Source organism: Loxodonta africana, chromosome 12, assembly GCF_030014295.1.
Source record: "Loxodonta africana isolate mLoxAfr1 chromosome 12, mLoxAfr1.hap2, whole genome shotgun sequence".
Taxonomy (NCBI): Eukaryota; Metazoa; Chordata; class Mammalia; order Proboscidea; family Elephantidae; genus Loxodonta; species Loxodonta africana.
In genome coordinates this window covers 10,059,600-10,075,424 of record NC_087353.1, presented here as the reverse complement: position 1 = coordinate 10,075,424, position 15,825 = coordinate 10,059,600, and the positions used below count along the sequence as shown (strand labels likewise).

Here is a 15,825-nt window from a genome sequence, read left to right as displayed (position 1 = left end):
CAAATATTCTTACATTCAATTTTTTCTTTTTAAAGAAATTTTAGGTAATAAAGTAACACACAATTAGCCTGTTTTTTTTTTTTTTTTCCTTAAGGAATTTTTTATAAAACAGCCAGACAAATGATACAGGCCTGTTTCTGAGCTTAGACTACTCCAAGCAAGTCGCTTGTTGCATGCCAAAATAAAAGATTCAAAAAATAAAGTGTCAGATCGAAACCAAAGCTACAATTTTCAACTATTTCCAAACCAGAAGCAAGTTCTTTTTCCCATCCTGTAACCCCGGATTTAAATAAATTACATTTGAAGTTAACTGGAATAGAGACAAGATAGAGTTGTTCTATGTTTCCCAGTAGTGCCCATTGGGAATTGGAGGAGGGCAATCTTGTTAGCTCTTGGTCTCAAAATCCTTCCACAAAACATGCTGAGAGAGAGAAGAGAACAAAAAACAAAAAAGGGAAACCACTTTCCACAACGTGGTTTAATTCTTCACTAATGAGAATTACTGCCAAGTTGGGCACCCTTCTTTCCCACGAGGTTTATGCTGTATTTGTAGATGCTCTTTAAGAGGAGAACATCAGTGCACACTAGAAGACATCAAGATCAGGGTCAAGTTGGCCAGGCTAAGTGCCGACAGTAGACCGGAAACCATGGCTAGAAATGAGCTGGAGGATGCAGGGGTCCTGGGCTAAGTGGAAGAGGAAAGGTCTCATGGAGGACAGACTTGAATTGTCCTGAGGGAGTCAGCAGGACTCGCTGGGAAGAAATTTTTTCTGGAACCTTTAAGGTCGAGCATGACTCTGACTCTTTCAATTACCATCCATGTGATGCTGGACAGGTTACTTCACTAGTTTCCTCATATGCACAATCAGACTAGTAATAATGATGTCCCAGGAAGAAACAGCATGTCAAGTGTCTAGTCCTGGACACGGCACAGAGCGAATATGTAATAAATATCTTTGACGTATGTCAAGGGAAGACAACTTTCAGTGCGGTCGGTGAGATGGAGGCGTAATATGCTGACCATGCTATCTCATTTTAATCCGGATTTCTAGACTAACAGCTGTCTTCTCGAGAAAAACATGTTTTTCTCTGTTGGTCAAAACCAGAATGTGAAACCGCATGCCGTGAGAGATCTTCACCAAGTAACCATCTGCACCCCTCAAAATACACTTATAGGAAGAGCACTGTCTGGGTGCTGTGGCCAACAAGGTATTTTTGCAAGCTAGACAAAGAAAATACATGTAAGCATCTTGTGACCAAGACCGAAGCATACTGTGTAACTATCTATAATCACTAACTCCAAAAAACACCACTGTCATAAAATTGATTCCAACTCATAGCTACTGTCTGTATAGGACAGCCACATTTTCCCCTATAGGGTTTTCAAGACTGCCACATTTTTCTCCCATGGAGTGGCTGGTGGGTTCAAACCACCAACCTTTCGGTTAGCAATCAAGAGCTTTAACCACTGCACTGCCAGGGCTCCTTAATCACTACAACTATTAATAATCAGTAACCAATCAGAGTGTGATTATTACAATGTTCATTGATTTTCCTGTAATTGCCCTCCCTATGGTTTGGTTCCTCTTTTTACCCCGTAAGAATACTTATCTAATGAAACCACCCCAACTATCTGGTCCCATTTTCAATGGGCTATGTAGCTCCCCAATTGCAATTGTTTTAAACCCTTAATAACCCTCTCTGTTTTATCTTGAAGTAGCATTCAAGTTTTTTTTTTTTCCCCCACAACAGCAGAAAGGGTAGGACGTAGAGAAGAGAGGACATTACAATCAAGCAGAAAATCATACGCAGAGAAGTAGCATTGGAAATGTATGTTTCAACCCAAGAAACAGGTTTGGCTTTACGGTTTATAGAAGGAATCCTTGAGATGTGAAATTGGAGAAATTTATGTAGATAATTATTCTCAGAAAAAAAATTAAAAGAAGACATCTGAGGCAAAATTCTGGAAATTAGTTTATATAATTTATACTCTTATATACGGGCTTTTAAAAAAAATTATATTTCCAAGACTGATAAATTATGAACCACAGTTTCTTTTACCACAATATGAAAAGAAAAAACAAAATAAAAAACCCCTCAGAACTAACTTACTAAGCACTGATTCATCTGGCTTTTATCCCTAGGAAGTTTTCCTGGATGTCACTTTTGTCTCCTTTTTACTTAGCTTGAGAATGATCGAAGACAAAGCTCTCATTGGTAGGGATGTAGCTAAATGAATGATCTTACAGGAAAATGCACACAATACAATTGTCCTTTCACAACAAGATAGATTTGCCAACAAAGGGAGCATAATTATTACTCTGATTACAAAGCAGTCTAACTCTCCTGTTATTACCCGGAGTCTCACAAAATTAAGCCCATAAGTTTAAATCATAGACACAAATAGCTTGTCAAGGCAGTAGAATGGAGGTGAAAGATGAGGCAAAACCAATTCATTTAGAGAAAGTTCATCATTTATCCCTCTTGGAAGCAACACATGCACTGACTTCTTCTCATAGATTCACCAGGTTACAGGTAACAAATGAAAAGTTGGGGTTTAAAAATGACTCAAATAGGAGGCATTTCAGTTCACAAAATAATTTGTTAGCTTCTGCTGAAAGCATAGGAGTCTTTTTTTTTTTTTGAGATACATTTTGTATGCTACATCATTTTTCAGGGACCAATGTTTCACATCCAGAGAGTCCTTCTACGGATGGGTTCTGAGCAAACTTTTGGGAGCAGAAGGCAGCAATGTAATGCTTTCTAGTTTGATAACAAAAGTAGGAGGTTTTTTTTTTTCTGGGGTGAAAAGACATCATAAAAATACAAAACACATTTCTGGAACCATGGTGACAGCAAAGTTAGACTACCACGGTAGCTTTTGGAATAAACTTTGTTGATTTATAACAACAAATGCAGAGATCTGCCATGAATTTCATTCTGTAAATGTTTATAGCATTGTCACCTGGCTGCTTTGCCACTATGCATTTGAATGGGTTATTTCAGACATTAAAAAAAAAATTACCTGAATGCAAGAGCGGAAGTCTTCTATAACCAAGAGTGCTCTGGTTTCAAATGAAGAGAGGACACATTTTCAATTACAGAAGAAGTGTGAATAAAACTGGATGCTGATAAAACAGTAGGCTTGAGAGACAGGACAGGGAAAAAAGTTTGTGATAAAGGAAATGGTGGTGAGCAGCCTGGGCCAGGGATGACATAGACAAGCAGACCATTAAAAGAGAAGTATCGTGAGACAATTAGAGAAAAAACCAACACTGATTGAAATATAAAGGAGAGATTAATTACCCCTTCCCATGTTTGATAGAGCAGAGGTCAGCAAAATAAGGAAAACCCTCAGTGAGATGGATTGACACAATAGCCTCAATAACGGGCTCAAACATATCAAAGATGGTGGACATGGTACAGGACCGGCCAGCATTTATATACATTATATGTAAGGTCACCATGAGTTGGAGCTGACTCGATGGCAACAGACAACATGATACTGGAAAAGTAGCTGGGGTTGAGGGCAGTCTGGTTCCATTGTGCAGCTGTGCTCACTCTTTTTTTTTTTTTTTTAATTGTGTTTAGGTGAAACATTACAGCTCATATCAGTTTCTCATACAAAAATTCATACACACATTGTTATGTGACCCTAGAAGCCACCCCTGTAATGTGACCACACATTCCTCCTTTCCACTCCAGATTTTCCATGTCTGTGCAACCAACCATGCTCAATATTGAAACACATCCTGGGTGTTTTGAGGAAGGTGTTCACGCTGGTATCTGGGCGCAGGGAGTAGAGGTTAGGAGTTCAGTGACTTGGGTTCTGGTCTTGGATCTCCTTTTACTAGTCATGTGACCTTGTGCAAGGACAATTACATCCTCTGAAATGTTTATTACAAGCCGGCAAGTAAACTTTCCCTACTGTTATCCCAGGGTGCTAATAAGATAATTTATACAAAACTTGCATACACTGGGTTATTGTTCTATGTCTTCCTATTACTCAAATATTCTTTCCAAACTTTGATAATTTTCCTTTCCTACTTCACAGAAGCATTATGTGGGTCAAGACAAACGCCCCAAATGGCAGCACTTGGAAAAACACAAAAGCACTAAGACCATATATTATTTTGAATGTCATGTGTTTACTTTTGCTTTGCTTATAGCAAAAAAAAAAAAAAAAATGTTGAGGAAGTTTACACTAATAGAACAGGTACCTAAAATCAAAACCCATTAAAGCCAGGAACAAATGTAAAAGCTAATTAACAAATGAGGGTCTCTGAGAAAAGGGAAAATTTATCAGTAATTATAAGTTATATTACATTTATTGTTATCACACTTTTTATTATTTAATTTAAAACACATGTCAGGCAGAAGTAACCTTTATAAGACACTGATAAGCATTGCTGACCAATTATAGCACTTATCACAGAATAAAAGCATCCATATTGTAGGGTCGCTATGAGTCCAAATCAACTCGACGGCACTGGGTTTGGTTTTTGGTTTTTGGTATTACATGGTATAATGCTTTATCCTTGACTCCGAAGGAACACAAAACTGTATTTCTACATCCATATCTACAAGTCTCCCTGTATCTTTTTGAATTTGCAAACATTTGCATGAGTGGTTGAATATTGCTGTCTCTGGACTCACCACAATCACATAGCCTAGGTTCTTCTACTTTCATTTTACTTATTTCTATTTTCTGACCACTACATTATGCCTAGCAATCTTCTGGTTGCTGTGTTATACGTCCTGTCCCACCAGTGGTTTATAATCTTTTGTGACAGGGCCAATCACAGCCACGTATAGCAGAAGGACATGGGGTAGGACTGGAAAATGTTGAGTATGGCTTGACTAAGAAATCCCAGAAGTGGAACTGGAATAGTAGAGGGTCTTTACATCCAGTTCCAGGGCCGTGGATGACTTCAGTTCATCTCACCTGGGATTCACTGAGGAAGACCTTGGGGATGAGAGATCAACACAGAGTAAGCCCTCAACAATCACCAAGACCCCAGAGGGTGTGGTGGGGGGAGATGGCGCTGTGGCTCCTGTCAGTGGGCAAGCCCATGAGGCACTTGTGAAACAACAGCAGAGCATCTCCAGTTGCTCTAATCCAGGCTGAGTCTAGATGTGGTGACAGGAGACTTCATTTGGCCTGTAAATTTTTTCATTTGAAATGGACAAAATCCTTTTCAAAATGACTGAAATGTTCACATCTTTTAGGCAGAGCATTCCTTTTCTTGCTATCTATTTGGGAAGTGGAACTAATGCAAGATGCCTTGGTGGTACCTAGAATTAAATTAGATGGAAGAGCGAAGGAAAGTGATTAGAATTTTTTTCAGAATGTTCCCCTCTTCTCCAACCTTGAGCTTTCTCTCCTTCGTGTCACTTGTAGCAGATGACCCTGACTGCTACTTTTCTGAAAGTGCTGGAACCACCAGAGAGAAACGACCTCATATTCTGAATAGCAATCATACAAGCCCATCTAACATGCCTACCCATGCTGGCCTCTGTGCCTGTTGCTACAGCAGGGGGCCTGGCCTTCCTGCCCAGAGTGAGTTCCTTCTCCTGGGATTATGCTTTCTCAGGAATATCCATCATGCTTCTCTCTCGCATATATTCAATCTCTCCTATTCAATTGGAACCATTTGGATAGCTGCTAATTTTACCCTTACTTAAGTCTCTTACTGAACACATACACACTCAAATCATGGTGTTAATCCCACAGTCAGGTTTCACTCATTGTCTGTTTCAATGAATAGCTGCGACATCGATCCAATTACTCAAGGTGGCTTCCTTGACATTGCACTGTCCCTTATCCCTCATCCAATTCATCACCAATTCCTATGTATTTGTAAGTTGTTTATTAAAGTGTCCAATTATTTTTTTCATACTTATCTCCACCCGCCTAGTCTCTGATATCATAAGCACTTGCCTGGCTGAATGAAATACCCTTCCCACTTCCCTACTGGTCTCTTATCCACACTGTAGCCACAGTCATCTTTCTGAAAAGCAAATGTGGTCATGTCACTCTTCCACCCTCCAGAACCAACCTTAAACCTTTTAATGGATTTTTACGGCTATTAATATAAAGGAAAAAAGAAGTCTCTGACCTGTGCTAAAAGGATCTACTTATATTGCCCGTATTAACTAACTTTCCTTACATCATCTGGTAAAATGCTTTCTACTTAGCCACACTGAACTTCTGTCACTTCCTCATAATCATCACATGCCATTGTCATGTGCCTTTGCACCTGGTATACCCTGTGTCTGAAACACCCATTTATCCTCTTCCACACTGTTCATCTTTGAGAGCTCAGTTTGGGCCTCACTTCCTCAAGGAAGCTTCCCTTAAACTTTCTAAATAGGTCAATTCTCTTTATTAAAGATACTATATTACCATGTGCCTCTCCTTTGTGGTACTTACTGTAGATGTTCAATTTTACATTTGTCTATGTGATTATGGATTAATGCCTTGCTCCCCTACTACACTCTAAATTCCACATGGGGTCTACTATATCGGTTTTGACTCATTGCTGCAATCCCAGGATTTAGTACAGTGCCTGGTACATGATAGGTGCTTGAAAAGTAATTTCTGAATGAATGGACGATGACTGTGGGAATATAGCACAGTGGTTGAGAGTGGAGCAAGATAGCCAAATGACAAATGCCAGATCTGTGACTTGGCAGCTTTGTGGTCATGGGCAAATCATGTAAGCTCTCTGTCTTCCAGTATCCTGTTCTGTAAAATGGAGGTTAAAAATAGTAATTACCTCATAGTGATCATTAATAGTGGGAATTAAATTAGGTAAATGTTTAGAACAGTGCCTGACACATAATAGGCACTCCATAAGCTGTTTTGAAGACTATGATGACTGAGGTTGATGAATGTTCCTGATCCACAGCACACTGCTGAGCAGCCAGGACTAGGAGGAGATGAGAACTGACACCTTCAGAGGTTATCCAAGAAGAAGTAATGGCCAGCACCAAGGCACAGCATGGGGGCAATGATAGCTTGTAGGATAAGGGAACAGACAGGCATGCAGGTCCATGTGGCTGCTACACAAGACCTGTGTCAGTGGGTAGAGTGGAGTGAGTTTGAAGAGAAAGACCCAGGAGAGAGAAAATTCATGAAATTCCTTTTTTCCCCTATTTTTTATTGTTGTAAAAATATATATACCACAACATTTGCCAAGTCAACATTTTTCAGGTCTACGATTTAGCGATATCAGTTACATTAATCATGTTTTGCAACTAACACCCATGTTGTTGTTAGTTGCCGTTGAGTCAGTTCCAACTCAGGGCAACCCATGTGTGCACAGTGGAACTGCTCTGTATGGTTTTATGGCTTTGATTTTCCAACAACAGATCATCAGATCTTCTGAGGCATCTCTGGGTAGGTTCGAACCACCAATCTTTCAGCTAGTACTTGAGTGCTTAGCCGTTTGCAACACTTGTAGTAATTACAACTATCACCCATAGTCGTCAAATTTCCCACCACCATAAACAGAAACTCACTGCTTTCTAAACAATGATGTCCCCTTTCTCTGTCCTGGCTGCCCCTAGTAAACACTAATGAACTTTTATCTCTACATATTTGCCAATTCTTGTTTTTCATGTACGTGAGATCATACGGTATTTGTTCTTTTGAGATTGACTTGTCTTACTCAACATAATGTTCTCAAGTTTTAATGAAATCTCCTGAATGTTGAGTATTTCACAACAATTTTGTGTTTATCAGCACAATCCAGGCTTAGGTATGTACTTTGCAGACTTTATCTGGAAAAATATCCTTCTGGTTGGTTTCCCACTACCACCCAGCATCAGAAAATGCTTATGATCATTAATGTTAGCACAGTTTTGTTGTTGTTAGATGTCATCGAGTCTGTTCCAACTCATGGCGACTCTATGTACAAAAGAGCAAAACGCTGCCCAGTCCTGTGCCATCCTCAGAATTGTGGCTACATTTGAGCCCATTGTTGCAGCCACTGTGTCAATTCATCTCTTTGAGGGATTAGCATAGTAGATAAGTATACTTACATGCTTACTTACAATGCAACAATAAAGACAACTTTTCAGTCATCCGTTATTTTCGAATATCTTATATACCACCTCTTCCCCTGTAGCACCTTCACCCAAAATCAGAATGGTGACTGATAGCTGATTACATTGAATATATTATTATTTGAGAAATGAGCACCTGGTGTAGAAAGGAGGCATGATCTCACCTACACAGGTTCTTTCATCCTCTCCTAGCATATAAGGATCGGTGCAGAGGCACTGAAAGCTGCCCTTGATGTTCTTGCATTCAGCAGACAGATGACAGGGAGGGTCCATTAGATCTTTGCATTCATTAATATCTGTGCAAACAACACAGAGATTATTACATTGCTTAATAAGGAAAGAAGAGATTTCCCTAACTTCACACACAGGCAGCCAGAGTTTCAGCTTTGGAAGAGCCCTTTTCCATTTGCTAACCAATCACTTTTCCCCTAGTTCTAGCCCTTATCTACTACGAAGAGCAATGCCACCTTCACTTTTGTGTGGCGTCCTCCTTGCTCCCTACACCTTTGAAAAGAGAGTATGAGAGTGCCCTTGATGCCCAACACTTGGCTAACTGATGCCAATTTTTGGACTCTGCCGCAAAAGCCCTCATTTCCAACTAGCCTGTTTCACAAACTCTAGACATGAAACTTTCATATTGTCTCTGGCCCCAGTGCTTCTGCTCACACTAATTCTTTCAAGCAGAGAGCTTTCCTCCCTCCTTCTTTTTGCCAGTTGAGATGGTATGGTCTTTCAAAAATCAGCTCAAGCTATTGTCACTTCCTTAGGAAGATGGCCTTAGGTGCTTCTTTTCTGTTTTGCATAACAAGCAATCATTGTTTATATAATTCCTCTGACAATTAATACTGTGATGCATTTCATTTGATTCAATTCAGTTTGATTGCATTCAGACTATATGCCAGGAACTGTGTGCTCTTGAATATAAAATGATGAACAATTACAGATGCAGTTAGTGTCTTCATAAAAATGTGTGGAAGAATCAAATAAGTAATTTACAACATACTGTGAAGGCTGCTGGGGTCACCTCACTCAGACTTGGGTGGTCTGAGAATCTTCCTAGAGGAATTCAGTGCTAACTGGGATGGGAAGAATAAGCATGATTTAGGCAAGGCAGTGAAACAGGGGGATGGGAATGAAATGAAGGTGGAGGTGGGGACAGAGTAAGCATGTTCCAGACAGAATGATTTTTGAAATAGAAAATCGGCAATTTTGTTCTCTCCATTCTATTTCAGAAAATATTTGGTACTGTTCTTGCTGTTTTTATTTTCTTTTGTTTTGTCTTTGCTTAGAGACAGGCATTGAACCAGGAGTTTAAAAGTTGATTTCTAATCCTGGCAAAGCTGGGTGCACTTGCTCATGCCACTGAGGTTGCCTGGGTCTCCACTTCCTAAGCTGTAAATGAAGAGCATTGAACTGCATCTCAGGGTCTTCTTCTGCTTAAAATCTTTAACTTGTTAGTTGATTTCTTAGGCTCAGGTTTCCTGGTAACTTGTTAAATAACCTTTTCCAAATGTTTCTTTTCTGGCCACTTCCGAGAAACAAACAGCATAAGGTCAACATATATATATATATAAAAAATACACAGTACATAAATATGTTACTAAATATATATGCATGTATGTATATATATGCGTATATATGTATGTATGTTGTCATTAGTTGTCATCAAGTTGATTTGGAATCATGGTGACTACAGTTTTTGTTTTTTAGGTAATCCTCCACTAGAAAGGGATAAAAATGAACATATACTGTACCTTTATGATGTATCAAACAAGGTAGCTGCATTCTCTCACATTCAATCTTCAAAATAATCTCTTAACTCTGGCACAGTCTGTATGCCATCATAGAGGATTAATAACTGAACAAATTCAGGTAACTGGCTCAGGGTCACAAAACCAAACAAAACCTGTAGCTACCCAGTGGATTCTGACTCAAAGCGACTCTGCAGGACGGAGTAGAACTGCCCCAAGGTCACAGAGCTGAGTGAAAAACCTGGGATTCGTCATGCACAGGCAGACAAAGACTCCAGCACCAGACTTGGTGCTCTTAACCACCTCATTATATTCACTTCCCCATTGGTACTAACGAGACAGTTTTGAGCTTCTCTAATGCTTATGTGACCAAATGTTAGATAAAGTACATGTGTTTCATGGGACTGCTGGGGACTCTGGTTTCTGTTGTCAACATTCAACTGCATGCTTGGGGCAAGGCAGGGGTCTGGGATTTGGTATAAGGGAGACCTCAAGACTGCCAACTCTTAACAGAGGTTGATACTTGCATCCTGAGCCTGGTTTTCATATTTAGAAAATGGGTAAAATTATGCAGATTGTGAAGGACTATTATGAGAATTAAAGATAACATATCTAAGAAAAACCTAGAGAATTATCTAAAACATGGCTGTCTTTGTTAGCTGCCATCGAGTTGGCTTCGATTCATGGTGTCCTTGTGTATAACAGAACAAACTGTTGCCCGGTCCTGTGCCATCTTCCTCATTGTTGGTATGTTTGAGTCCACTGTTGTGGCGATCGCATCATTCCATGTCATTGATGGGTTCCCTCATTTTCACTGGTCCTTGACCAAATACGATTCCCTTTTCTATGACTGGTCTTTCCTGATGATGTGTCCAAAGTAAGTGAACTGAAGTCTCACCATCATCACTTCTAAAAATATGGTAGGTATTCAAAATATTATAGTGTTAATATTAATGATAGTTTCAACAACAACAATAATAGTAATAATGAAAAAGTAAAGGCATTTTCATGGAATCTGAGCTATACGGAGTTCCTAGTTCAGACAGTCAATGAATTGCAACTACTGTTTATGGTCTATAAACTATAAAAATTATTTTTAAAATGCTATATTTGTAGCTAAGCATGTCAAAGCCTTTTGGAATATAACATCTTCCCTGGATAAAACTGTGCCTAGAAACCACTCCCATCTGCATCATAATGTAGAATGACGAAGACTGATTTGGCCAATAGGAAAGCATATGCAGCCTCACCTGGGAGGTGGGGAGGGACAGGGAGTATTCAGTTAGGCCTCCTTGTTCTTGACAGCATGAACAATATGCCTGTACCTGCGAGAGCTTGCAAATCCATTTTTCTCTTCCTTATACAGTGGAATGTGGAATGTAAATTGACAAAAACCCCTGGTCAAGGAAAAATCAACCCAGCCCCCTCGGCTCATTGCCTCATTTGCAATGCAGTCCCCACAAATGAGCAGTCTTTTCTAGAGACTAGCTCATTCTAGATCTCCTTGCTCTAGAATCAACAGCCTGAGGAATGTACAGCAAACCTACACTGGATTGGAAAATGATGCTCCTAACAAAAGAGAAGTTGGAAAATCATCTCTGGCCTACAGTATCCTCAAATTCCTGTGTCAATTTGTGCGGGGGCCCAGGCTTTGCTTACCTGGCCTGATTACTTTGTTTTCCAAGAAGAGCCTCCGATTGGATCCCCAAATCTCCACAGCTAACTCACAAACATCTGCACAGATGTTTCCATTTCCCTAAACAAATTTGTGCTGATTGCAAATTTTATCTTCCCTAATAGACACAAAAACATTTATTTGTATTCATTTATTGCTTAAACTCTTGACAATAGTGCAAAAAGTCGCAGACACATAGCTTTTTATCTGTTTTGAATTCACTACTTGAAAGCACTCAAAAGAGACTTATTACAATTCATTTGGCTTTTTTTTTTTTTCCTTCATCAGGTTTTATGTGGATGGATTTTAGGGGATAAGTAGGATTTGAATAGAGAAGAGAACAGCAAATCTCACTTGATTTTCTGTATTAAATATTCAGTTAAGCCCAAAGCTTTCCTTTCTGCAGGCATACCAAACCAAACTCAACCCACTGCCATCGAGTCGATTCTGACTCATAGCGACCCTATAGGACAGAGTAGAACTGACCTATACAGTTTCCAAGGAGTGCCTGGTGGATTCGAACTGCTGACCCTTTGGTTAGCAGCCATAGCACTTAACCACTACAGCACCAGGGCATACACCTCTGCAGGCATAGACATGTTGAAAGGCTGATTTCATTGAGGATCAGCTTGAGCACTTAAGTTCACATTATAAAACTATATATATATATATATATATATATAGGTAATGCTTGATTTAGAAATTCTAGTGTAGAGCACAGATAAGGTGAAAATATTTGTGTACACAAATCAGTGCATTTAGACCATGGGTCTTTTCTCATTAAGCATCATTTTTAAAATAATTACATTTTAATATCTATACAATGGAGTTGTAAAAATAAAAATTTAATAACCTCTCCTTCCTCTTCCCACCTCACTCTGCTGAGATAACCAATACTAATGAACTCTTACTGACACACCTTTCTTGATGTTAATGAAAGCACTTATAAATATGATACACACATTTCATGCTTCTTAAAATAGAAATGGGTTTTCATTTCACACATTACTCTGTAGCTTGCGTTTTTACTTATTGACATATTATAGACAGTATTACAGGTCAATACACATCCTTGTAATTTATTCAGCGGAGTCCCTAGGTGGTGCGAATGGTTAACACACTTGGCTGCTGTCATGGATTGAATTTTGTGCCCCCCAAAATGTGTGTATCAACTTGGTTAGGCCATGATTCCCAGTATTGTGTGGTCGTCCACCATTCCGTGGTTGTAATTTTATGTTGAGAGGATTAGGGTAGGATTGTAACACCACCCTTACTCAGGTCACCTCCCTGATCCAAGGTAAAGGGAGTTTCCCTGGGGTGTGGCCTGTACTACCTTTTATCTCTCAAGGGATGAAAGGAAAGGGAAGCAAGCAGAGAGTGAGGGACCTCATACCACCAAGAAAGCAGCACCAGGCACAGAGCGTGTCCTTTGGACATGGGGTCCCTGAGCCTAAGAAGCTCCTCGGCCAGGGGAAGATTGAGGACAAGGACCCTCCTCCAGAGGTGACAAAAAGAGAAGGCCTTCCCCTGGAGCTGATACCCTGAATTTGGGCTTGTAACCTACTAGACTGTAAGAAAATAAATTTCTCTTTGTTAAAGCCATTCACTTGTGGTATTTCTGTTATGGCAGCACTAGAGGACTAAGAGACTAAGACAGCTGCTAACCAAAAGCAGGTTTCAGTCCAGTGAGAGGTGCCTCAAAAGAAAGGTCTGGCAATCTATTTCAAAAAGCCAGTCATTGAAAACCCTGTGGAGCACAGTTCTGCTCTTACAGACATGGAGTCACTATGAGTTGGAATTGACTCTATGGCATCTGTTTGTTGGTGTTGTTTTAGTTCAGTATAATAGTTTATGGTATAGAAGTACCATCATTTAGAAAAGCACTCCCTTATAGATGGATATTTAGTTTGTCTTTATTTTTTGTCACTGTAAAAAAATGTTGGAAAATACATTGTGATGCATATATCTTTATATGCTGCCACTTTATATCTATAGGCCTGGGATTGATGAATTTAAAAGTATGCATCTATTAAAGGAATGCCATGTTATTTCCAATAAAGGAAAGAGTCACATGCCTTTCAACAACATATGCCTGCATATCAGTTTCCTAATATCCTCAACAGTTGGGTATTTTCATCCCTGAAATTATAGCAAAAAAATGACATATTGTTAGTTTTCCATTTATTTGACTACTGATAAAAGACTAAACTGCTTTCATGTATTTACTTTGCTACTTTTCTCTTATCAATTACCTGCCCATGTTCTTTGAGTATAAGATGCCCTGTTTTTAAACAAATTCCCAAGACAGGAAAATATAACGCATTATATTCAACTGTTTCACACCTGGCCCTCTTTAGCACATATTGGAAGAACTTTCAGAAAAACACCCAAAAAGGTTGGCCAAGTACCAAAGGAGGCTAACAAAACTCATTAAGTACAAAATATGGTAGCCAGTAGAACAGGCAGCACATTTAGTGTGGCCTAGATGGCTTCGCATTCCAAGTTCCTCTGATGAAGTTCTTGCACAAGCCACCTCTTTTTTTTAACTGAAGGAAAAATGCTCAGAGTTTGGAGAACAACCATGACCACGTTTCATATCTATTTATTTATTTATTCATTCTTGATGACCCATGTCATTCCATGAGGGCATGTCTATATCCCAGAACATAGAGCAAGGCTTGACACATACTAAACCCACTGCCATTGAGTCAATTCCAACTAATAGAAACCCTACAGGACAGAGTAGAACTGCCCCATAGGGTTTCCAAGGAGCGGCTGGTGAATTCAAATTGCTGATAGTTTGGTTAGCAGCCATAGCTTGCCATACCTTTCAATCACTGCACCACCTGGGCTCCTGACATACACTAGACACTCAATAAACATTTGTGGAATGAATGCATTCAATATCTTCTCTATGACCAGCGCACACACTGCAAAGTAGGGGATAGATTTATAAGCTATAATGAACATTTTTTGAGCACTTACCATTAATCACAGTAGATATGTACTTTCTACTATGTACTGTGCATTTATTATTGAATTTAGATTAACAATCAGTGAGCTAGGCTTTACATTCTCATTTTACCTTTGACAACATGGGTACACACAAAAGCTAAGTAGTTTTTCCAAGGTCAAATAGCCAGTGACATGTTCCGGATTTCACGTGCTAGGAGCTCCAGTGGACGTCTGGTTAAGCAGGATGGCAGGGAAGGAGTGCTCCAGTTCATCTTGGGGAGGGAAGATTTCCAGTGAGGTTTGTGCTAAGTAGGTGAAGGGATAAAGAGATCCCATGGCCAGTGAATGAATGAAATATCAGGGTGCATTTGTTGTGATTGAAATATAGGGTGGTGTTGGGGGGTGACGGGAGACACACTGAGAGAGGTGAGAAGGGGATGGGCCAGGAGAAGTCCCAGAAGCTTTGCCAAGTGGTTTATCTCTTCCTAAGGCTGAAGAGGTTTCCGCAGGAATGCACACGAAGAGACTTGGGTTTTGCAGGAGTCACAAGGAGGATGTATTTGTAGACAAGCAAATGGAGGCCGAGAGACAAATTAAGCAGCTACTGAGATGGTCAGGCAGAAGGGGCTGCAGGTCTGAGTCACGTCAGTGGCAATAGAGAAGGAGGTCCTTAGGGTTAGTCAGCAAGGCTTCTCAAACTTTACTATACACAAAATCATTTCATGGTCTTTTAAAAAATCCAGATTCTGATCTTGGTTCTAACAAGCTCCCAGGTGATGCTGCCATGGCTGGTCTGTGGACCATTCTGTGAACACCTGTTCTGTGCCACGAGCTGTGCTCATGGCTGTGGGACACAAAACGAAATGGTCTTAGAGCCCACGAACACTCAGTCTGTTTCAGAGTAGGGACTAATATCCATTGTTAGTTGTATGTGCTAAGTATTGTGTCAGACAAGCAATTTATCATAGCCACTTTAATCCAAAAAACCCATTGCCATTGAGTCAATTCCGACTCCTAGCAACCCTATAGGACAGAGTAGAACTGCACCATAGGATTTCCAAGGTGTGGCTGGTGGATTTGAACTGCCGACCTTTTGGTTAACAGCCATAGCTCTTAACCACTGAGCCACCAGACTTTCCATAGTCACTTTAGGAAGTGGTTAATTGTTGGCATGAAAAATTATGGCAGACCAAAAAGACCTTGGGAGGCAGGAGTGACATGGGATGGGTTATGGAAAAACTTCTGAAATAAAAGGTTGATTTCAATGGCATTCTTAAATTGTCCAGAGGAGGCAGGGAAGGCATTCCAGATTTAGGAAAGGGTTTAAAGCAATGTTACGTAGGCTGGAAAGTCAGAGCGTATTCAGAGAATGAC

The 15,825-nt window shown here is 39.9% G+C and overlaps 1 protein-coding gene across 1 annotated transcript in view; it reads right to left on the bottom strand.

Moving 5' to 3' along the window:
* Nucleotides 1–15,825, bottom strand: part of TPO (thyroid peroxidase) — a 96,391-nt gene that overhangs the window by 8,334 nt on the left and 72,232 nt on the right. Inside the window, exon 13 of the mRNA XM_064294929.1 lies at nt 8,235–8,366. Coding sequence (XP_064150999.1) covers nt 8,235–8,366 — 132 coding nt within the window. The remainder of the gene's footprint in view (nt 1–8,234; nt 8,367–15,825) is intronic.